The 23,818-nt window shown below is 35.4% G+C and overlaps 1 protein-coding gene across 2 annotated transcripts; it reads right to left on the bottom strand.

Annotated features, from left to right (window-relative positions):
* Positions 1-1,393: 1,393 nt before the first annotated feature.
* LOC136223101 (nuclear pore complex protein NUP107) lies at positions 1,394-22,208 on the bottom strand. Of its 2 annotated transcripts, XM_066010908.1 has the most exons (25): positions 21,948-22,208; positions 21,220-21,392; positions 21,019-21,150; positions 19,137-19,206; positions 18,640-18,755; positions 17,915-17,946; positions 17,652-17,777; positions 14,175-14,333; positions 13,872-13,964; positions 13,590-13,757; positions 13,160-13,258; positions 12,516-12,751; positions 12,363-12,420; positions 12,144-12,232; positions 11,864-11,995; positions 11,330-11,452; positions 10,742-10,840; positions 10,457-10,645; positions 9,256-9,427; positions 8,978-9,134; positions 8,595-8,797; positions 4,090-4,231; positions 2,605-2,765; positions 2,294-2,410; positions 1,394-1,940 (listed from the first exon to the last, which is right to left on the bottom strand). In XM_066010908.1, exons 1-25 carry the CDS (start codon positions 22,025-22,027, stop codon positions 1,878-1,880), a joined length of 3,189 nt encoding a protein of 1,062 aa, XP_065866980.1. In that variant the 5' UTR covers positions 22,028-22,208; the 3' UTR covers positions 1,394-1,877. The 2 variants fall into 2 exon arrangements, with proteins under 2 accessions (XP_065866980.1, XP_065866979.1); XM_066010907.1 differs by having other exon boundaries at positions 21,019-21,392.
* Positions 22,209-23,818: the final 1,610 nt, after the last annotated feature.

Genomic DNA, 23,818 nt, shown 5'->3' with positions numbered 1-23,818 from the left:
GTGTTATTTATTTTTTTAACCCAAAATGTATTCAATACAAAAATCTAGTCCATTTGTTTATTAGAAAATATTTTCATGATTTTCTGGTTTTGTTTGCTTAAGAGGTAAATAACGAACAATTTTAAATTAGTTAATAGAAATATATATGAAAAAAAGTGAAAAAAATACTTTTAAAAAGAGTGAAACATTTTCGTTAAGTTTTTGAAGCCCTATTTCATTTCTTCTTCTTTTTTTTTTTTTTTTTTTTTTTTTTTTTTTTGTTGTTGTTGTTGTAAAAAAAGTGGCCACCTACCATTGAAGGTCGGGCTTCTTATTACTATTTTGTAAAAAAAAAAGTGGCCACCTACCATTCAAGGTCGGGCCTGGGCCTGGGCCTAGGCTAGAAGTATACTGGCCTAGGAACCAAGGTTAGAAATGATCTATAATATATAGAGGAAAGTTTAAATAAAACCCACGTGATTTCACTAACTTTCAGATAAAGGACTGTGGTTTATTTTTTGTTAAAACGAGGACTGAGATTTCGCACGTTTAATAATGCTATTAAAACTATCTTTAACGACCTAAAAATAAAAATTTTCAAGAATTAAAGTTGTTCAATGTCATATTTTCTATGGAACTACATTTTCGATTTTAGAAAATCATCTTTTTTGGAACTTTCTCTCTCTAAACATTAACTTTCTCTCTCTTTACCAAACATCGTCTAAATAATCTCGAAATAAAAAAGTTGAAGAATTAAAGTTGCTTAGAATATTAGTAGTTCTTAAAATATGTCATTTTTGAAGTTGTTAAGGGTGATTTTAATAGTATCAATCGAAAAAATCCTTATTTTGCTAAAATTGAAAACCTCAGTCCTCGTTTTAATAAAAAGTAAACTACAGTCCTTTATCTGAAAATTAGTAAAACCACAGAGGTTTTATTTAAACTTTACCCTAATATATATATAACTTTTTTTACTTATACTAATATTATTTAAATTTTAAATGGTTCAAATAATTGATATTTTAAACTTAAAAGTATCGAATTGATTTTTTAAACATAGATTGTGGATAATTTAAAGAAATTGTGAAATATTTTTTTTTATTTTTGATAAACATAAATATTCAGTGAACGTTATAATATGTGTCGTACAATTATTAATGAAATATTTTTTTTTGCTTATCATTTATTGAAATATATGTTAAATTTTTTTACGTACAGTTTTATATTTGTCAAGTAATGGCAAAATTCTATTTTTACTTGCATAAACTCCATCAAGATGATGAAATAATTAAGAACACTTAAATCAGCCTTGACCAAACGATTATACTGTTCAAAAACTCATTAGTTGGTTTTATTTTTAAGTGTCAACCTGCGACTATATTTAGAGGTTAAAAGTGCTGAAGAACCTACAAAATACAAATGGGAAACTTTCGTTTCATTTTATATTCATTTTGAATAATTTTCAAACAGCAGTCTGCGGATAAACAGACTACATCTCACCACATAAGCACGCATACTTAAGGTCCAACACGAAGAAATCGCTGCCCAAAAAGACGAGAAAATATACACTTTCGAATTGGTTGATGTTTAACATTAATTTAGGGGCATGGCATGTATGGGCAACCTTTAGATTACTCGACCCAGCACGATCACAACTTACATAATCAAAGGAATACGTTAAGAGCGTCGAAAAGCAGTTCAAAAGACAAGCATCGATGTCAGAAAACCAGAAGCTGAGTTAATTGAACCTTTGCTGTTGGAAAATTTTGATGTCAACAAGGAACAGACTACCAGGGGAAGCTGAATGGGATCATCATGAAGTAGGATTCGGGTGTCAATGAATGGAATTAACCTTCCGAGGATCCCAATGTATTGTTAAATCAAACAATATGTCAAGTTCATTGGGTTTCTTCGAGCTCCATTTTGCATATTGTAAATTCTCTCTCAAATAATAGAAATTCCTGCCCAATAGACGGCGATAAAACAAAGTCAGATGAAGCATAATCCAACAAACAGACAACACACACCGACATGCTCACTTAAACCAAGAAACTGAAAATTTCATGGATTAAATCAGTGTCGCCTTAAAAATGCATGACAAAATTCATTGAACTCAAGCGTTTTGCAACTATGGCAATGGCATTATCCACAAATGTGACCAAAGAAATGATGGTTTCTGAAGAAATGTCAGCTGTGAATTCCTAAAACTGGCCTTTCATAATTATGCATGCATATCAAAATTTTGCGCAGCCGATACTAAGACTTAGAAGGAAACCACATAAAAGCAAAATGCAGGTACTGAATATTCACTAACCTTCAACTGTTGCTTACTAAACAAATGCATGAACCCAGTTTCTGGGCAAGCAACAAGCTCGATCAACCCATCATGGTTTTCTGGTGGATTACCCGACTCCATCAATGAAATAGAAACCTGAGAAACCTCGTTACAATTAAATGCACAAAAGAAACTCAAAAAATAGTACTGTGTATCAGAAACCAAATAAATAGCATGATGGCAAAATATTATATTTGGTGCATTTTATCTCGTGTCAGAATGTGAATACAAAATCTGAACTGCAAACGAATTAGATCAAAAGAGAATTACTAGGCACATATAGCAATTACCTGAATTGATCGAAGTATGATCTCAGGAAGACAACATCTACGACAAAGACCCTGCACGATATAAGTAGCCGGCTCATCCAAAGAGCCATCTGTGGTTGAATACCAAGCATCTAATCTGGATATTTCCAATGTCACTCCTTCTTGAAATCTAACAAGCTCCCCTGTATTACATATTTCAAATCTTATCAGCACTACTGAAACAACACCAATGTCCTCATAGATATCTTTTTTAATGCATGAATACTTTTTTTTGTGAAGGTTCATTCCCAAACGCTTTATATTTCGTGGAAATGATTTCTTTCAATTTCTTATGCAGCATTATCAACGAGATATGAGATACCAGGACATCATCATTCTTAACACCATATAATTCAAACACATATTAATCACATAAAAGCCATGAACTAAACAGTGGCATCGCCAAGTCTTACAGTCCTGCTAATTTGAAATCTTTACACCCTTCCTGAAATTCTAAGCATATATACCATATAATCATAAAAGTTTGCATGTAATATAAAATTTTCCTGTGTGCGCTAATATATATACACACACAAATATACGGGTTAAAAATTTCCTGAAACTTCAAGTGGAGCAGGAATATATATATACACACACACACAACGTATACAGGGGGGACCACCATGACCAGGGGTAGTTCCGGCCCCCCTGTCTCCACAAAATTTGATGATGTGGGGTGCTAAATTAGTGATTTGATTTAACTTTGATTAGGTATTTGATAAATTGGGCATTTGACCTAGAACTTTGATTGGGTATTTGACCTAGAACTTTGATAGGGCATTTGATAAATTGGGGATTGTTATATGATTAATACAAAATTAACTCATTTGTATTTAATTAAGGTTTGGAGTGGTTAATTAACTCATTGAGTTTGTATTTAATTACAAAATTCAACTAGATTAATATATGATAAGCGATAAATTTCTCGAAGTTTGTTAAAAACGACTCAATCTTACTTTTTGTAGTCCAAATCTAGCTTAATTTTGAGAAGTTTTACATTGGTACGTGAAAAATTGATTCTGGACCACTCAAATGATAACACGTATATATTCTGAAAAAATTTGAGTAAGTTCGATTTAGCAAAAAAAAAAAAAAATTACGCATGCAAGTGTAAAATCGGCCCCCAACGACCGATCTTTTATTCGCCACTGCTTCCCAGATGAAACTCATTTCTTTAATGACAGGCACTAACCTAGAACTCTAACAATATATATTGCACTTTAGTGATAACATGATGAGCTTCAGCAAAAAATCATACCATAAATATATTGTGCATAAATACACAAAGTATACCACATCTTTCAACTAGAGATGAAAAGTTTGATAATGAAAACTTGGCAATATGTTGGATGAATGAATTTCTTAAAAAAAAAAATGCACAGAGTTGTTCGTCATTGATAAGTTGCAAATGGCTCTTAAAAGCACAAATGCAACCCAAAATGATTTAGATGAAACTTTTCTCTATACCTTTAAATCCAGCTGCCATGACTACACCAAGAAGGCCACCATCATTAGCTTGGTGTGACCCAAGTCCATCCCCCTCAACAGCTAAACAGCGAAGAACAACCTCAATGCAGTGTTTGTCCCTTGGTGAAATAGAAACATTCACCTGGTCAATAAAATTGATGCAATAGTTAAGATAATCACAGAGAAATATTTATCTGAAAAGTCTGCTGCGCTTGGTCATAACCACATGAACAAATCTTTCTAGAGTCTGCATTTTTTATTTAATTAGCATTTGCATCTGAGACTATGCTCCTGAACTCCTCCCAAAAGACCAAATGGAAGTAATATGTCATCCACATGATACATTTAGGATAATTACACAACCACAATGCAGACAAGCACAGCCACAATCAATCAATCAACTGAAAATCGAATCATTAGAATTGCCTCAAAAATTCCTACCTCGGGCATTCACGCTCATGTATAGCTGATGAACTATACTTTCTAATTCTGATTTTATGATAGCAAAAGTCTCTTTCAGTCCCACGAATTTACTATATAGTTTAGCTCCAATTTTTGTCAACAAGTTAACCTAATGTCCTGATATCTACAATAATCAATAAGAACGAACCATTAATTGAACCCTAGAAATCAGCCATGAACTCAATATGTGGAACATTCATGATGGAACATCTCATCGAAATTTAGAATTGAACTTAAATTAGATTTAGAAATATTGGTGTTCAAAGTTAATCATCAATGCATATCCAGCATCTAAACTTTCTAAAACTATTCTATTTCCACATTTACGGGTGCAGATGCGGCAAACGGCATTTTTAAAAAATGTGAGACACGGATACGGCGGGGACACCCCAAATATATATATATATAAGGGTCAGTAGGTGGCATTTACAGCCGGTCCCAAGTCCGATAAAGGAGGAGGGTTGCGGTAGGTTTGTAGCGGCCAACGTAAAACTTAGCCACATCTTATGTATATGAACCAAAATATGAATATCGTGGGGACGTTCCCTACTCATCAACGCGCTGCACTTCATAGACCCGAGTGTAGTAAAAAATGTGCAAGGGTTGCTAGGTCGTCGTCCCAAAGCAGTGCGCCACCCCGGTGCCCGGAGGTGGTGTCAAATGTGCAAGGGTCCCCACATGATGGACGCATGCGGGTAAATAAGCTAGCCCACGGTAACGGTAGGGGTAGTAGGTTACGCTTTGGGACATGGAACATAGGCTCTTTGACAGGAAGATTAGTTGAAATTGTAGATGTTATGGAGAGGAGGAGAATAAATATAATGTGCCTACAAGAAACCAAGTGGGTTGGAGCCAAGGCCAGAGAGATAGCTCATTGGGGTTATAACCTTTGGTACTCAGTAAAAGATAAGGGTAGAAATGGATCATGTATTCTTATTAATCAGGAGTATATTGATGATGTAGGAGCGCTGTCCAGAAAGAGCGATCGAATTTTGAGTATTAAGCTTGCGATAGAGGATGAGATTGTGAATGTCATAAGTGCATATGCACCACAAATAGGATTAGATGCCTTTATAAGACAAGCTTTTTGGGAGGACTTGGAGGAAGTGGTACAACAGGTTCATATGGATGAGAAGATAGTACTGGGTGGTGACATCAATGGACATGTGGGTTCTAGGCGAGATGGGTTTGAGAGTGTTCATGGAGGTTTTGATTTTGGAGATAGGAATGAAGCAGGAAATGATACTCTCGAATTCGCATCAGCGTATGACTCGAGTATCATGAACACTTGGTTTACAAAAAGAACCTCCCACTTAGTGACCTATCGGAGTGGCGGTAATGCGAGCCAAATTGACTTCTTCCTAGTAAGGAGTGCTTGGAGAAAGAGTTATATTGATTGTAAGGTGATACCTGGTGAGAGTACGACAACTCAACATAGAGTAGTGGTGCTTGATTTTCGAAGTAGGAGATGTATAAGAAAACGAATACCACAAGTGGAGACTAAGATTAAGTGGTGGAAACTGCAAGGGGAGAACCAACAAAAATTTGTGGATAAGATGGCTACAAAAGATATTTGGTCTTGTAACATGGATTTAGATATAGATTCGGTGTGGACTAAGATGGAACATAGTATAAAGGAAGTAGCGAAGGAAGTTCAAGGGGAATCTAAAGGTAGCATGCCACCGGCTAAGGACACGTCTTGGTGGACCGAAGAAGTACGAAAAGCAATAAAAAGTAAGCGAGAATACTATAAAAATATTGGGGAAATGCATGAGTGATGAGAACTACGAAAAGTATAAAGAGGCTAAAAGGGAAACAAAGAAGGTCATACGAAATGCCAGAGCCAAGGTTAATCGGGCTCTATATATAAGATTGGATACGAAAGAAGGGGAAAGAGACATATATAGAATTGCCCGTATGAGAGATAGGAAGACGCGAGGTCTCGGAAAAGTTAAATGTGTGAAGGATGTGGATCAAAGAGTCCTGGTTGGAGATAAGGATATCAAGGAACGATGGAGGTCCTATTTTGATGACTTATTTAATGGAGATCGCGGACAAGATGTTGAAGATATAAGTATCCCTCACGATATGAAAGATATGATAAATCGTGACTGCATGCGGAGAATTCAAAAGGGTGAAGTCAAATGGCAATAAAAAAAGATGACATTGAAGAAAGCAGTAGGACCCCTATTTAGATTTGGAGATGTTTGGGAGAGAGAGGAATCGAATGGTTGACGACTTTCTTCAACAAGATTTGGAGAAGCAATAAGATGTCATCGGAATGGAGGAAAAGTACCCTAATCCCTTTGTATAAGAACAAAGGCAACATCCAAGATTGTGCCAACTATCGAGGAATCAAATTAATGAGTCATATTATGAAACTTTAGGAGCGAGTGATCGAACAAAGGCTAAGGAGGAGGGTGAAGATCTCCGAAAACCAATTTGGATTTATGCCGGGAAGATCAACTATGGAGGTCATCCATCTAATGAGACAATTAATGGAGCACTATCGAAATAAGAAGAAAGACTTGCATATGGTTTTTATTAACTTAGAGAAAGCATATGATAAAGTACCAAGGGAAGTACTTTGGTAGGCCTTAAAAGGCATTTCACGAAAATATATTGACATCATAAAAGATATGTATGAGGGAGCGTGCACGAGTGTATGTACCAGTGTTACTAAAGAGTTCCCTATTACGATTTGAGTGCATCAACGTTCCGCACTTAGCCCATTTCTTTTTGCCGCCGTTATGGATGAATTAACGAGTTCACTTCAAGACGGTATACCATGATGCATGTTGTTTGCGGATGATATTGTGTTGGTTGATGAGACGAAAGAAGGCGTGGAGAGAAAGTTGGAACTATGGAGACAAACTTTGGAATCTAGAGGCTTTAAGTTGAGCAGAAGTAAGATGGAATATCTGGAGTGTAAGTTTAGCGGCGATAGAAGTAAGGAGGCAGGGAAATCACCCTGGATGGAAGGGTTGTCCAGGGCTCGAATTGCTTCCGTTATTTAGGGTCCATTATTCAAACGGATGGAGAAGTTGATAGAGATGTTGCTCATAGGATTAAATCTGGTTGGTCGAAGTGGAAAAGTGTTACGGGTTTCCTTTGCGACCCCAGCATGCTTAATAGATTGAAGGGAAAATTCTACTGCACAGCAATTAGACCTGCATTGTTATATGGTACGGAGTGTTGGGCAGTGAAACACTGTCACATTCATAAGATGTCGATGGCGGAGATGCGTATGTTGCAATGGATGTGTGGTCATACGAGAAAGGATCGGGTGAGTAATGAAATAATTAGGACAAAAGTAGGGGTTACATCTATTGAGAATAAAATGAGGGAAAACCGACTAAGGTGATTTGTCCATGTAAGACGAAGAGCGCTTGATGCGCCGGTTAGAAGGATTGAAGAGTGGCAATGGATGCAAGGGTGATTGAGCGTGATATGAGTTTATTGGGGATTGAGGAAAATATGGTAGTGGATAGAACGGAGTGGAGGGAGAGAATTTAGGTTGCTGACACGACTTGATTTCACGGTTTTGTATGACGGTTCATGTTAGCCGACACCGAATCATTTCGGGAATAAGGCTTTGTTGTTGTTGTATAGAGAGAGAGATCATAAATAGCATTCATAAGTCATTATAAACCGTAAATAACATCCATAATAAGTCATTAATTCATCAAGAAACATTTAATACTTCAGCTAGTTAAACTACCAAAAAATGGCAGTTGTGATATTGTTTTTTTTATAGGGTTTTTTTATTTTTTTATATATCAACCCCTCTTATTTGTAAAATTATTAAAAAAAAAAACACTTATATTCTACTTAATTAACTTAGAAGTCGTGTCCCTGAACTGTCCCCGAAGTGTCCCAACAGTGTCCCCATGTTTATAAAAAAAAAAAGAGGCGACACTTATTTTGGAGTCTCGGGTGCGTGTCCCCGGAGAGTCGGAGTGCCGGATACTCATACATTTAACTTCCTATAAGTGTCCATGCTTCCTTGCTCATAACCATAACAAGAGGGGAAAAAAACCTACCATCAATTGGCGGTGTAACACCATTTCCTCACTCACTGAAGAGTAAAGAGCACTCATCAATGCAGTACAAATGGTGGCATCTGGACACATGCATTCACCAGAAGACGGGCAGAGCATAGCAGTGGCATGCAGTTCAAGAAATACAGTTGTGGTCGATTCATATGCATGATCTTCAGCACAAGCCAACCAAGGGTTTTCCTTCCCTATAAAAGGCATAACAAGAAGAGATACGAAGTCATTAGTAATTCCAGCAAAGTTTCGTGAATGGAACGGAATAACAGGCCAGCAAATATGCACCATCACAACAATGGTATGAAGGAACAGACTTGCCGCTCGATCTGCTACCGTGCTTATGATACAATGAATCAAAAACATTCTCTTACTTGATAGTAATGACAGCGAGGAACTCAATGCTTCTTTTGCTGCCGTAATGGCTCTTTTTCTTTCATCCATTGAGAGTTCATGGGGAGGCACCTCTGCATTCTCTAGGTCAATTTTGAGCCAGTTGCGATATGTTGCGTCACAAGAGTAATACTCTTTCTAATCGATGCAGAAACATAGGTTAAAATGTAAAATAAATAAAATAGTCAGAATATACAAGCGAGAGAGACAGACAGACAGAAAAGCCAGAACAACAATGGGATATTAATGTCCTGCATACCCAGTCTTGAAACTCTGTCAAGTTCTCAGAAACATAATCATCCAGGGTGTCAGGTATTTCTGAAAGCTGCTTCAATGGCTCAGCAAGTAAACTAAGCAAAGCATGTGCACCTATTGGCATTGCTGGCACTCTCCACATAGAAATCAGAGCAAATTCTCTAAACAGTATGTTGCTATAAAAAGAAACAAGAAGTTGTGTTTAGAGGAATAGCAGCAGTGCAAAAAAGGCTAGAAAACAAAGAGAACACTCATATTAAAAAGGGTAAAGTTCAAATAAAACCCCTGTGGTTTCACTAATTTTCAGATAAAGGACTGTGGTTTACTTTTTGTCAAAACAAGGATTGAGGTTTCAAACTCGGATTAATGCTATTAAAACCATCTTTAACGACCTGAAAATGAAAATTTTCAAGAATTAAAGTTGTTCAATGTCATATTTTTTATGGAACTACATTTTCGATTTTCGAAAATCATCTTTTTTGGAACTTTCTCTCTCTAAACATTAACTTTCTCTCTCTTTACCAAACATCATCTAAACAATCTCAAAATAAAAAAGTTGAAGAATTAAAGTTGCTTAGAATATTAGTAGTTCTTAAAATATATCATTTTTGAAGTCGTCAAAGGTGATTTTAATAGTATCAATCGAAAAAGTCCTTATTTTGTTAAAGTTAAAAACCTCAATCCCCGTTTTGATAAAAAGTAAACCACGGTCCTTTATCTGAAAATTAGTAAAACCACAGGGGTTTTATTTGAACTTTACCCTATTAAAAATACTATGACAGCATTTAAAATGACAGATTTTGCTTTTATCAAACTGAGATTTAACACCTTGTATTGTGTGCAATTTAAAGTCAACAATCCTTGGACAAAGGTCATAAATATGATCTGTGGAAGCTATTTCTCTACACAAAGCAGTATAAAGAAAAGCAAGGGAAACCCAATTGTATGACAGACATTATCTCGCCACCCTAGCAAAGCAAGGAATTTCGTGCAATGAACAACTCGGTGACTAGCTAAAAATTGTTCATTAAAATCAATAAGCACCCATAATAACATAGTAATGAAAATTACTTATCAACATTCACTAAAGATCAAATATCATAATGCAACTCAGGACAATTACTAGCAGGCAGAAATAAATATTTTCCTGGACCAATCTATTTCCAAAGAAATCCATTATATACTTTGCTGCGTTGAACCATTACCTGTGCATCAATGCCCGTAGAAGAATTTTGAAGCTAACATCTCTAACATTTGCAATTGTAGAGGGTGGTGTAAAGCAAAGCCACTGGATCACCGTTGCTTTCTGAAGACTCTGCAAACGGTGCTGCTCTGCAACCTCTGATAGGTTATCATATTTCCCAGCTTTGATTTCTCGAGATCTTGAAAGAACCCTGTTATAGAATATTTTAATTGAAGTAAAGTAAATATTGACTTGATTGAACTTGTTCTCAGAATTAAGAAAAATATGTCTCAGTAACTTTAAGTACCTCCCAATGATTTCTTCAAAACTGCCTTTTGAATCATCATCTGAAGAAAATGGCAAGTATTCCATTGCAGAAAGGAAAATTTTGTACTTTACATGTACACTGTATATTGGGCACAAGGGATAGAATTAGCACATTAATATGGTTGGCAAATGCAGGCTCTAACAGTAAAGACAACTAAAGTGAGTTTTATTTCAGTTTGACATGGTTATTTTGCACCCCATAAAATAAAGGAATACCATGTTATCACGGACTAACTGCAAAGAATGACATGACAGAGGAATGACAAACCCTGCATTCAGTCTTATGATCATCACCTAAATACCTTTAGGCCTCATTCGAAGAAATTCCATAGGCAAGCCTGTTTTTGATGAGGTGCACCGTGAACATAAAATTGTGTATCACCACATCCATAAGATAAAAATCCCCCAATAATCTAGATTCTCCTATTATGCATTATTTACTTTTATAATAATATTCCACTAAATAAGTGGGAGATTACAAGAAAATATAATATTTTGGAAAGAAAAGAAAGTCTCTTTTCTTGTTGGTCTCTTTTGTTTCACAAACTTAATGGCCTATGAAAATTACCTGCTATTTAGCCTGAGTTCCATCATGTGCACAAAAATGTCAATGCAACGGTGACGTGCAAGCTGAGAAGCATAAATCCCAACTAACTCCTCATGCTGCTTCGAGAACAAAAACATCACATACCTGAGATTTGGATTTTGCAAAGAAATATGATGAGCAAAGCAACTCAGATTCTCAGCACTAAAAGCCTCAAACCAAAAGAACCATGTCCCCATCATCAGTACATATGTCGGACGTTTTCATAGCCTGAGGAGTGGTGTGTGTGAGTGCCCAGCAAAGTGCTGCATTTCTTCAATGGATGAATCACATGGACATAAAGATTATTCAAATACTGTATAACTTATTACAATCACTTGTTGGACTTTATGTGAGTTCATTATGTGTGCACCTTTTGCAAACATGTCCATCTATTCTCTCTATTGACATCCTATTGAGATCTTTACCAAAACTTCAAATCCGATTAGGATAAGCAAATTCCCTGAATCACAGTCTAACACAGCATAACCATTGAAACTGAAATTTTGAAGTACTCACATATGGAGAATAAGATCGCCAACATTCATAAGCTTCTCTCTAAAAGAATCCTTCATTTCATCTGCAAGTAAATACCTAAGCACAAGCACTAGGTGAGCACCAAATCTGATCATTTGAGGATCACCATGAGGCCTGACAGGAAAGAAAATCAGATACTGAGTTGAAATGACAAAAAGAAGGAAAATTTTATTTCAGAACACAATCTCCAATTAGCTCACAACCAAAGTTGTAAGAAATATGCTGCCAATTGAAATGAACTTTTCCAACTCTGACACTTCACCTGAAGACATGTTGATCATCATCTGAAGGTGCTATCCATGACCAGATTAGGTCTAGCAGGTGTGGTATGTTACCTAACATAAGATCCATCTGACAAACAAAATGCGATTCAAGGAAAAGAAAAGAAAAAATATGGAGTAAAGAGAAAAAACTATTCTCAACAGTAACTATGAAATGAGAAACTATATACAAGTTACTGAAATATTTTGCAGAGAGAAACCTCAATTTGCCGTTGCTGCTCCTTGCACCCTCGGGTAACAGCTTCTGCGATCATTTCCCTACACAAAGCATAAAATGTAGACATACACAAATCAGCACAACCCAAAGTTGATATAAAAGAATGAAAAATAAAATAGTAGATTGTAAAAGATACCCTGAATGGAGCTTCTGAAGAAGAGCAGAAAAGTTTCGTGGTTGCTGGTTCATAACTTGGAGTGGCCAACTTTCTGGCCCAGAGGAAGCATGAGAAGCATTGTCAAGTTGTCCTGGACTTCCATCCATAAAATTTCCAGAGCTTTTAAGCTGTTCCATCCTCCCAGGTTGTGAGCGAGCTAACTCTAAATCCACCTGAACATCAAGCCAAGACTTTGCCATTGCCCAGCAAGCTGACTGCAGACAGTATTTTGTTTATCACAGCACTGTCGGAATTAAACCGATATACAAAAGAAGGAAGACTAAATGGCAAAAATTAAAGGATATAAAAACTTTAAGCAACCAGCTAGAGCATCAAAGAAACAGGTCTTCACTATCTTTGTGCAAAGTATGAAACCAGAGAGCATATCAATGCATAACCCTGAAATATAGCACCTTCTGGACCAAAATATTTTCCTGCACCCCCATCAGCTGTATGCTCAGGGGAGGATCGTCTATTGTACACAACCTTCCTAGTGCCTTTTGGTAAGAAGGCTATTTCTGTTATATTTACGAACTAGACTTACCAATCAGTTACTGCTTGTAATCATAATATTCATCATATATCAAAAAGGATATCCCCAGATTCTGTAAGAAGAAAGATACCTCCCAGTCGGTGCAGATTGGAAGCATGCGCTTTAAATCACTGCATTGTGATGCATATACAGCTACTTCATATTTTCCACCATTTTGCTCTGCAATTTTCTTCAACAACAGGATGAAGGACAAAAATGAGTCAACTCCAAGAAATATATGAAGTTGAAACAGATTATTCTAGTAAAGCAAGTCATGAATCTCTACAGTGGCAAAGGTCTTCTCAAATAGACACTAGATCAGGAATAGCAACTTCATAGTAAAAACTGTCTTTAGGAAATCTTCACTGAGAAATTTCGAACTGTGCGTATAGAATAAGTTTGTAACCAAAAAGGACTCTGTTTATTATGAGAATAACAATAAACAGAAATAGTTATGAGATATTATAGATTTGAGTGCAAAGAGAAAAGAGAATTTTCTCTATATACTCCTTAAATCTTACCTTTGATGCACAATATGAAGCCCATTTCCACAGACGCCATTGGTAACCTATGCCACTTTCTAACTCAACTGCTTGCAGGGTTCGATTCTTCCCATTCTTCACCAAGGCTTCAACAGAAGGAGTTAGGTCACACCCTCCAAAAGGGCATAAAGTTGCAGCTCTCCATGGCTGCCAACAAAGAAGCATATCAAGAATGGACAAATAAAAAAGATAAAAAGATAAAAATAGAAAGTAGGAACACTGAACTATCCCATGAACTAGAACTTATAAAACTTTGAATACCTGTCCAGCAGAGCGGCAAAGATCACACGCCTCATCCAGTCTCCCTGCCCTCAACAGAGTCCAAACATCTTCTAGAAGAGACTCATCTTGCTTCTGCAGAGGTGAAATGATATGAGTGTTATAATTTAGGAATTTGTAGAGCATGCACATATTGAAGCAACATAAACAAAATTAATTTTACCATAATAATTCATAACCTAAATAACATCAATATACAGGAACTGAAGTAACAGACATCAGAGTTAGCAGTCAACAGTGCACAAATAAAAACAAAATTGCTAGCATTTGTGCATGTAACATTACTTCATCATCTGGTAGCTGATGCGCATGTTCACGTGTTGGAGCATCAAAATCCAAGTGGTGAACAGTATCATTACTCAGAGTGCCTTTCTTCAAAAGTCGTTGAGTATGATGCCAAATTCCAGAATTTGGGAGATAAGTACCAACATGAGATCCCCTTATCTGCAGAATCATTGAATAAACATGTCAAGTATAACTGAAAAACTCTTAGAATCTTTAATGCCTCTCATGGTGACTATTTCCATGCAAAACTTAAGGTTGCTCAATAACTCAAGACCAAATTTGACAAAAAAGTACCTATAAAAATGACAGAACTGTAGACTGCCTAAATTGAAGTTGGTCATGTGGGTGGGTGCATTCAAGCAAATATCTATTTTTGGAATGCAGCTTCCCCCAATATGATAACACTTTCTAAAGGAAAGCTGATTGTCTTCCATGACTTGAACATTTCACAGGAATTAAAAGTTGCAGCTGTTAAATATTTAAATGGCAAAAGTTCAAATACCAATCCACAAAATATCAATTTCCTAACAAATCCAGACAAAATAGAAGATTTCTTGGGGTGAAAATACATGGATAATAATGTACTTTCCATTTTGCGGGGAGGTGATAGGTAGTGGAGGGGAAGGGAGGAACGCATGCCAAAACAAATGAAAAATGATGAATTATATCCAATACACATCCATATAAAACAAGCCTAATGTTTTTACAGAAAAAGGTATGCATTAACATAGCAATATTGATCAGTTTGGCACAGAAAAACCCAACTGAAAATGGACCTGGCACATTTTTCAATACAAATTCTGAAAGATATTGTGTGCATATGTAGTTATAAAATAAATAATGCCACAAGAACAGTATAATTCAATAGAATGATCAGTGTGTTGCTAGACTAAAATAATGCAACTGGCCATTGTAGCTCTTTCAGGCATTTGTATGATAAGCATTTAGCACACTGATTTTTGGCCATAAACGATACAGCCCATTTTCCAGTGTCACAATACATGGCTCTCAAATCTGTCCTCAGACCATTGCCAACCCAGTGGCAATTTACCGCTGGATTGGGCATTTAGTAAATGCCGCTGCTCCAACCAGCGGCAAATCATATGTGGCAATTTGCTGCATACCATGGTGTTGTGGCAATTTTACTGCAACACCACATGCAAAAGCAATAGCATTATTTTTGTTTTTATTTATATATATATATATATATATAGTTTTGGTTATTTTTTATGGATATATAGTGTTTTGTTATTTGTTGAATTTATGTGCTTATATGTGTATATTTGGATTAATTTTGTTTGTTATGTCAATATATTTATATTTTTAATTGATTTTGTTTCTCCAGTGATTTTGTATAAATTAAATTAAATTTGAATGTAGTAGTTTTAATTTAATGAAGACATTATAATATAAAATTAAAGTCAACAAAAATAAATTAACATGACAAATAACCAAAACAAAATAGAAAATAAAAAGTACACAGATTAAAAAAAATGACCAAAATAACATAGAATAGAATTTATTATATACATTTTAATAAAACATGGTAAAAAATAATTTTGGATATATTTTGTTGAATTAATAAAAACATAAATGGTTTGTGAAAATTAATTTAATACAACATCAACAACAAAGCCTTAGTCCCGAAATGATTCGGGGTCGGCTAAAATGAACCGTCATATGAAACCGTTAAATCAAGTCGTGCCAGCGACATAAATTCTCTCCCTCCACTCCGTCCTATCCACTACCATATTTTCCTCAATCCCCAATAAACTCATATCACTCTCAATCACCCTCTTCCAAGTTTGCTTAGGCCTGCCCCTACCCCTCACCATTGCGTCCCTTTGCCACTCTTCAATCCTTCTAACCCGCGCATCAAGCGCTCTTCGTCTTACATGACCAAACAACCTTAGTCGGCTTTACCTCATTTTATTCTCAATAGATGTAACCCCCTACTTTTGTCCTAATTATTTCATTACTCACCCGATCCTTACTCATATGACCACACATCCATCGCAACATATCCATCTCCGCCATCGACATCTTATGAATGTGACATTGTTTCACTGCCCAACATTCCATACCATATAACAATGCAGGTCTAATTGTTGTGCGGTAGAATTTTCCCTTCAATCTATTAGAGTGTGAAAATTAATTTAATACAACAACAACAACAAAGCCTTAGTCCCGAAATGATTCGAGATCGGCTAACATGAACCATCATATAAAACCGTGAAATCAGATCGAGTCAGTGACACAAATTCTCTCCCTCCACTCTGTCCTATCCACTACCATATTTTCTTCAATCCCCAATAAACTCACATCACTCTCGATCACCTTCTTCCAAGTTTGTTTAGGCCTTCCCCTACCTCTCACCTCTACATCCCTTTGCCACTCTTCAGTCCTCCTAACCGGCGCATCAAGCGCTCTTCATCTTACATGGCCAAACCACCTTTAGTCGGTTTTCCCTCATTTTATTCTTAATAGATGTAACCCCTGCTTTTATTAATTTAATAATAAAAAATATTATTTGTTTAAAGTAATTTTCTTTTCTTTTTTGAGTTTGAAATACAGTACTGGGTTGGAGAAGATTCACTACAGTTTAGAGTAGAAAAAATAGGGAAATGGTTGGAGATGGTCTCAAATCCTCAATTCATCTAACTATAACAGTGTACAGTGATTTTTTACATCGGAAAATGTGAAGGATGACCTTTGCCAAGGACTTCATGTTAACCAGTTCTAACTTGTGAACGTGTCATGTTCAAGTTGACATAAGAAAATGTGAAGGATGACCTCTTTCTTATCAACTCTTATTTCCTCTTTCAATTCACATGTTCTCCTTGAATACAAGAGGTAGCTTTGCAAATAGTTTTCCAACGCATATGAACTCACTTGACATGGTATTAGATCAGTAGACACAACTCTACCAACAGAAATCACAGAAAGTGCACTGTATCTCAATGCAACAATTTTGTGATTGCTAGCCTACAATCCCCTTGAAGTTGAAATTACAACAAAAAATTGACCTAGCCAATCTGAATTATGGCAACTTCTATCACAAAATGACAATTTTTAAGTATCATAACATAAAGTGACAAGTATATGCAAATGTATTAGATGGTTTGTGGCTGCTCCTCTCATAATATCATTCCACTGGTTTATTAATACGCTTTCATCAAGTTACATTCATGTTTTTAATTACCTCCATCTGTAAACAACATCCTATACCAAATAAAGAACATAAAAAGAAAGAAAGTTCATATCATACTATTGAGAATTGATAGAATATGGAAGGCCAAAGTAGTGCCCTTAAAACCACTCAAAATACCAACCTTTTCTCCAGCATCAAAAAATATTACAATATAAGTATGCCGGAACATAATTATGCTCCATTTACTAGTTAAGAACAACCAAACTTAAAAGAATAAATAAATAATAACAATAATGAGGATGGCAATAAACATTAAGATTTATCACCTTGCTTTCCAAATCAAGTGCTTTTGAGGCTAATCCTTCAAGCCATTGAACAACTCGGAGGCACAACTGTGCTGTATGATCATTCACAGCAAATTGGCAAGCTTCTACATGTGATGTTGAGGGTGACTGACATAAGCCAATTAAACTTAGATGAGAATATACTCGTTGAACAATGTCAAGTCGAGGTACACGATAATTTTAGATGAAATGAGAAGAGATATTATTTTCCTATTAATTTAACACACTGAACTGTGAGAAAGTACCAAAATAAACTCTTCAGGGGGTTCCTCTGTCACTGCAAGAATGCAAAAAAATATTATTAACCAGAAGCTCAGTCATCAAGTTTGACGCAAGCAGAATCAAAGAAACTGCAACAATGGAAGCAGAGTCTGATGAATAATTGAGGGAAATGAAATCAGATGCTTAAAAGGGGATCAATGCAACATGGGAAGTAAATTTATAAAAAAATATTATGAAGAATCAAACACAAGAAAGTGGTTTCAGCATTTTGCAGTTTGCATCAAAAAGATGCATTCCAGTGGCACTGGCCTTGAAAACACTAAGCAAACTTAATGAGCATAGATTTCAATTTTCAACAAACTACTTTTCTCACTTAAATACATTGATCCTATGCAGTAAATTTTGTAACACTTGAAATACCTAAGCAACTAACATCTGATATGTCTCTCCATTCCATATTAACAGCCAAAGAAAGGGATGAGAGGGAAAGAAAAATCAAGTATTTAGGCGTATAACAAACACATCCAACCATCCAAATTCATGCACACTCAATGGTAGGTGTGCAAATGTCATCCAACTCAAGATCCTATCTATCTTTTCAAGCATTCTGTGGACGTGTGCAAAGAACATGCATGACCCTTCATGGCAATGAAATACTGGACTTTTCTATTAAGTTCTTCTCAAATTCATGTTAGTATGTTACATTCAAGTCAAGAAGTAAAAATACTATAGGACAAAGATTGATTGCCTTTCCCATATAGATACCAAAGAAGAGACCAGGTAGCAGCCTCATCAAGCAATAGCTGAGCCTTTTGCCTCATCAGTCTGTCCTCCATTACTCGATGCCGTATGTTGGGTCCATATCTAGGAAAACGAGGCAAAATGTTGTAATTAGGAAACCCATTTAAGACCTCATACTAAATAAATTATGAGACCATTTAACAAGTATAAGTGAGAGGAGATCCTGTAATGTCCAAAAACAGACAGACCGATCATAACTTACAGAACATAACTATAGTTTTTCTTCCAAAAAAAAACTGTTACAAGAACTATTCACATGAAACCTTAGCTTTAATAACATGATTCGCGGACCATAAGAAAAACAAAAGAAACACAATGATAAGTGCAGATTAAATATACCAGACTAATGTTGAAAAGTCGTTCATATATAAAAAGTTGAGTAATCATACTGGAATTTATGGCAACTAACACAATTTACAGATTCTCTAAAAAAGCACAACACACCTGATGGATTCTGAAACGTTTCTGCATGATTTCTCAAATCTTAAAATCAAATCAGGGATAGACATCAACCCTGCAAAGAGAAATGAACAAGGGGACAAATAAATGAATCATCAATGCTCTTCAAGTTTTGAGCAGGTTTATAGTGAAATAAACATCATAAAAATGATAACAATATGCAAAGCTGACATTTTTCTAAATTGTGTGATTTCCATTCACAAGGTATTCCTCCTATGGCTGAATTTCTCATTTTCTACTCCTAATTGAACAAAAAATTGAAAGTTTACAAACTTAAAAGACAGACATGTTTACTAGCTTTATTATTGCTTTCACACTGCATAAGATTTTAGGGAGTTTCTGAGTTAACTCCAGTAAGGTTGAGACATCTTCATGCTTTAATAAGCTATATCATATTATATTCTGTACCTTAATTATCTCAAGCCTCAGCACCAAAATTCTTAATATTTTGTCCGTCAACAGGAAAAAGCTGGTGCCGTAGCAAACCATTCCTAAACTTTTGACAGATTTGACATTTCAACTATTAAAACATGACTAATAGAGGGTTTAATACAAGGGGAAAAGGTACGTTGTTGGATCAATTATTTCACGGCCCCACGGTGTGGAAAGATTATGCAGGGAGAAAAGGGGGACAAGCATGTGGTTGCGTATATGAGTTAGTCATCATCATGTATTGATTTCGGTGCATGGAAGGATAATGGGTGAGGTAAGTTATGTATGTTAGCTGTTTGGAGAGCGACATGTAGCTTTTGAATGCTTTTCTTGGTAGTATCGTCTACTTGTAAGCTTTGAGATGGAGTTAGTCCCTGTAAGAGCAGAAATATCCATTTCTATTCATCTCACTATACTATCTAATATTTCTAGATTCTCAAATTTTATTTTGTTTGCAGTCCTGAGCCTAGCAATTGGGAATAAAATGAGAGAAAACCGACTAAGGTGGTTTGGCCATGTGAGACGTAGAGCGCTTGATGCGCCGGTTAGGAGGACCGGAGAGTGGCAAAGGGATGTAGTGGTGAGGGGTAGGGGAAGACCTAAGCAAACTTGGAGGAGAGTGATCAAGAGTGATATGAGTTTACTGGGAATTGAGGAAACTATGGTAGTGGATAGGACGGAGTGGAGGGAGCGAATTTGTGTCGCTGACACGACTTGATTTCACGGTTTTATATAATGGTTCATGTTAGCCGACCCCGAATCATTTCGGGACTAAGGCTTTGTTGTTGTTGTTGTTGTTGTTGTTGTTGTTGTTGTTGTTGTTGTTGTTGTTGTTGCAGTCCTGAGCCTAGCAATTGGGAAAAGTTTATCAACAAAAATTCATTCCACTATCTTGAGTTTGGTTACTTGTTTCTATGAATGACAAATTTCAAACATCCTAAAAGTGAGAGTAAAAAAATAAATGCAAATGGTCAGCATAACTAACTAAATAAAGAATTGAAATATGGAGCAATAAAAATGGCAACAAAAAAAAATATATCTTCAAAATGAATTTCCACACCATCAATTTTTTTCCATTTTTCTTCATAAACACCTAAAGCTTTATGTTATAAGAGAAAGAAAATGTAATATTTAAGACCACAACCTTGTCAAAACTTCTATTTTGATTAGTTAGTGCTTTGTATATTTTCCCTCCACCATACTAAAACATGTAATTTTTTGGACAAATATTATCCATCCTTCAACCACTATGTTAATGAATAAAGAAAGTATATCCTGAATGCTCTCCTTATCATAGACCAAAGAAACAATCCCTTTTCTAACGGTTTGAATTTGTCTACAATCACTGTTGCTTTTGTTATAAGCTTTTCCCTAGATAACAACATGATCTACCCAAAGGAAGAACTAGATAAGAATATATATTCATGATAAATACCTTGAATACCAGAATCAAGGAGAGAAGCAAAGAGACCAAAAACTGCCTCTCCACTGTCTGTCAATGACTCATCCTCAATCTTGCAAGCTTTAAGAGATTCACTTCCAAGTCTTGAATCAAAACCAAGATCAACTGCTGATATACCACTATTATCAACAGACAGTCTTCTTTTATAAGCAGACAGTGTTCTTGCAGGTGTACCTTCAAAGTGATCCGCATCAATGCTATCAGCCTCTTGTTTGATATTATCAAGAAGAAGTGCAGCATTTGTCGGTCTGTGGATGCTCTGCCCCTCGTAAAATAACCTGGACTCCTTGAACTTGGACACTGAAGTGTCTTGATGGGGTGATACACTTGACACAGAATGCCTTTTTCTGCACATAAATACAGGAGGTGTTAAGTACAAAAACATGCAATAACAAACTTATAAACACTGTGCTCCAAACAAAAGGATTCACAGAAAACCAGTAGGAACCCAAAAATAACTTAACAAATTGGAACATAAAGTAAAAATAAAAGCAGAATAACACAAATAGTGCACTATGGCAGCGCTCTGAGGTTTCTATAAGCTAATTTGTTGTGTGCCATTGCTTGTGCAGCCCCGTGGTTTATTTACTAACCGGCTAATTACCTTAACTTCTGAAAATACTAATCATTATTAAGCTGCATCATATCTTAAGTTTCCAAATTCCGAGGGTATTTATGATTTTTATTTAAAAGAATTACAATGCAGTAAGCTCTCCGAAATTCTTATAATCGAAAAGCAATAAACCCTAGCCAGCTTTTATATTAAAACTATAGTAACAAAATATTTCATTCTCCACAGTTCACAAGTAGCTGAGTCTCAATTTTGCACAAATAGATAAAATAGACAGTGAAGTGAGTAGGGAGAGAAAAAGAAAGAGAAATAGAGAGAACAGAATTTGTACCCGAAACGGCGAAACTGTTCTCTAGTGGTGAGATCTTCCGGATCAAAATAGCTAGGAGAAGTTTCCATTTCAACGTCCATTTTGTGCTCAGGATTATGCTCGGAAAAATCGTGATACAAAGGAAAATTTTACACTTTTCAGTTGAGTAGAGCTAAAACCCCTTCATCTGATGCCTGAGCGCGGGAATGCAAAAACAAAACCCTACAGACCATGAAGTGGAGTCAGTCGCACACGGAACTCAATTTTGAACCAGAAACCCCACAATAGAAAAAACGGGTTTCTTTCTATGAACCGCTTCGTTTTTTACTCGTGGTGCATTGTCTAAAAGATAAATTAGAAAAAAAAAAAAAATGTGGTTTACAAATATAAGTTTTAAAAAAAATTCACCAATGGATTTTTTATAACTATTTTGTGACTATGACTATAAAATCTCGTATGGGGGCAAATTTCACATGGTTGCTCAAAGCCTTTATAATCAATTTTTTTTAAAACTCATATTTATCCTTCAACCACGTCAACAAATAAACGACATCTTCACCAAATCCGTAAATAGTGTAATGGAATAAATCACAGTCTTGTATTTGAAAAGAAAAAACCACATTTTTTTTCTGAAAAAAAAAAAGTGAAACCACTGGTTTTTTTTTTTTTGAAATTTACCAAATTTTTTTAAAAACTCATATTTGCCCTTCAGCCACGTCAGCAAATAAACGGTATCTTCACCAATTCCATAAATAGTGTAACGGAATAAACCACGGTCCTATATTTGAAAAGAAAAAAACCACATTCCTTTTTCTGTAAAAAAAGTGAAAACATAGGGTGTTTTTTTAAATTTACCTTTGTCTAAAACGTGTGTCGTTAATTGGAATTACAAAGTGTTGACGAGTTTGAGTATCCGTCCGAAATTAAAGTTGATTTGTGTTGCTAAATACCTTAAATCGTTTAAGTTAGATCTCGAGTTCGAGTCATAACATGAGCGTAAAGTTTTAATTAGAATCTACCTAAAAGATATCTGACGAGTCTCGAACCGAAAAATCGAACAAAATATAAAAAGCTTCAAACAAAACGTCTTCATCGTGGAACAAAACGCGTCAATAAACAGCATTCATGACACGAGTTTTAAAAGGTTCCAATAGAATTTCACGAGTTTCAACGAGATTCACTTTTCATGAAATTGGATTAAACTCATGTGAACCTGGTTGAAGTTATTTGAAACATTAACACAATTTTATTAAATTTCACTCAAGTTTCAACATGTTTCAATCAGTTTCACTTTTTTTTATAAAACTAGATGAATTCATGTGAAGTTTATTGATTTGGAACATGAACACAAAAGGGTTCATCGTGTTTCAACAGGTTCAAATCGAGTTTAACAAAACTTTTACCTAATTTAACTTTTTGTGAAACTCGGCTAAACTCGTATAAAATTATTCTCAAATATTATCACAATTTTTTTGCATGACATCAACAGGTTTAAATCGAGTTTCAACCAATTTCACCTTTTATGAAACCGAAACGAAACTTGTATGAGACACATGCAAAATTGATAGAAATTATTATAAAACATTAACACAAAAATTTCATCAAGTTTTCAATAGTTTTCAATCGAGCTTGAAAGAAGTTTCATCCACCTTTCCCTTTTTGTGAAACTCATGTGAACCTATTAAGAAGCATTTCCTTGAAAAAAATTATTAAGTTTTACTGGAGTTTTATGTTTTCTAAAAACCTAGTAAAACTTATGTGAAATTTAATTTCAAGAGTTTCTCAAAGTTTCAAGAAGCATATGAAGCATTTTTCAATGCGTAATATCAAAACAAATCAAGAACCATTGTAAAATAAATATATTGAATTTTTATTTGTTGCAAATTCACATA

The sequence above is a fragment of the Euphorbia lathyris genome, chromosome 3 (assembly GCF_963576675.1).
Source record: "Euphorbia lathyris chromosome 3, ddEupLath1.1, whole genome shotgun sequence".
NCBI classification, from domain to species: domain Eukaryota; kingdom Viridiplantae; phylum Streptophyta; class Magnoliopsida; order Malpighiales; family Euphorbiaceae; genus Euphorbia; species Euphorbia lathyris.
Note: the sequence above shows the minus strand (reverse complement) of the source record. Positions and strands in the feature narration are given on the sequence as shown.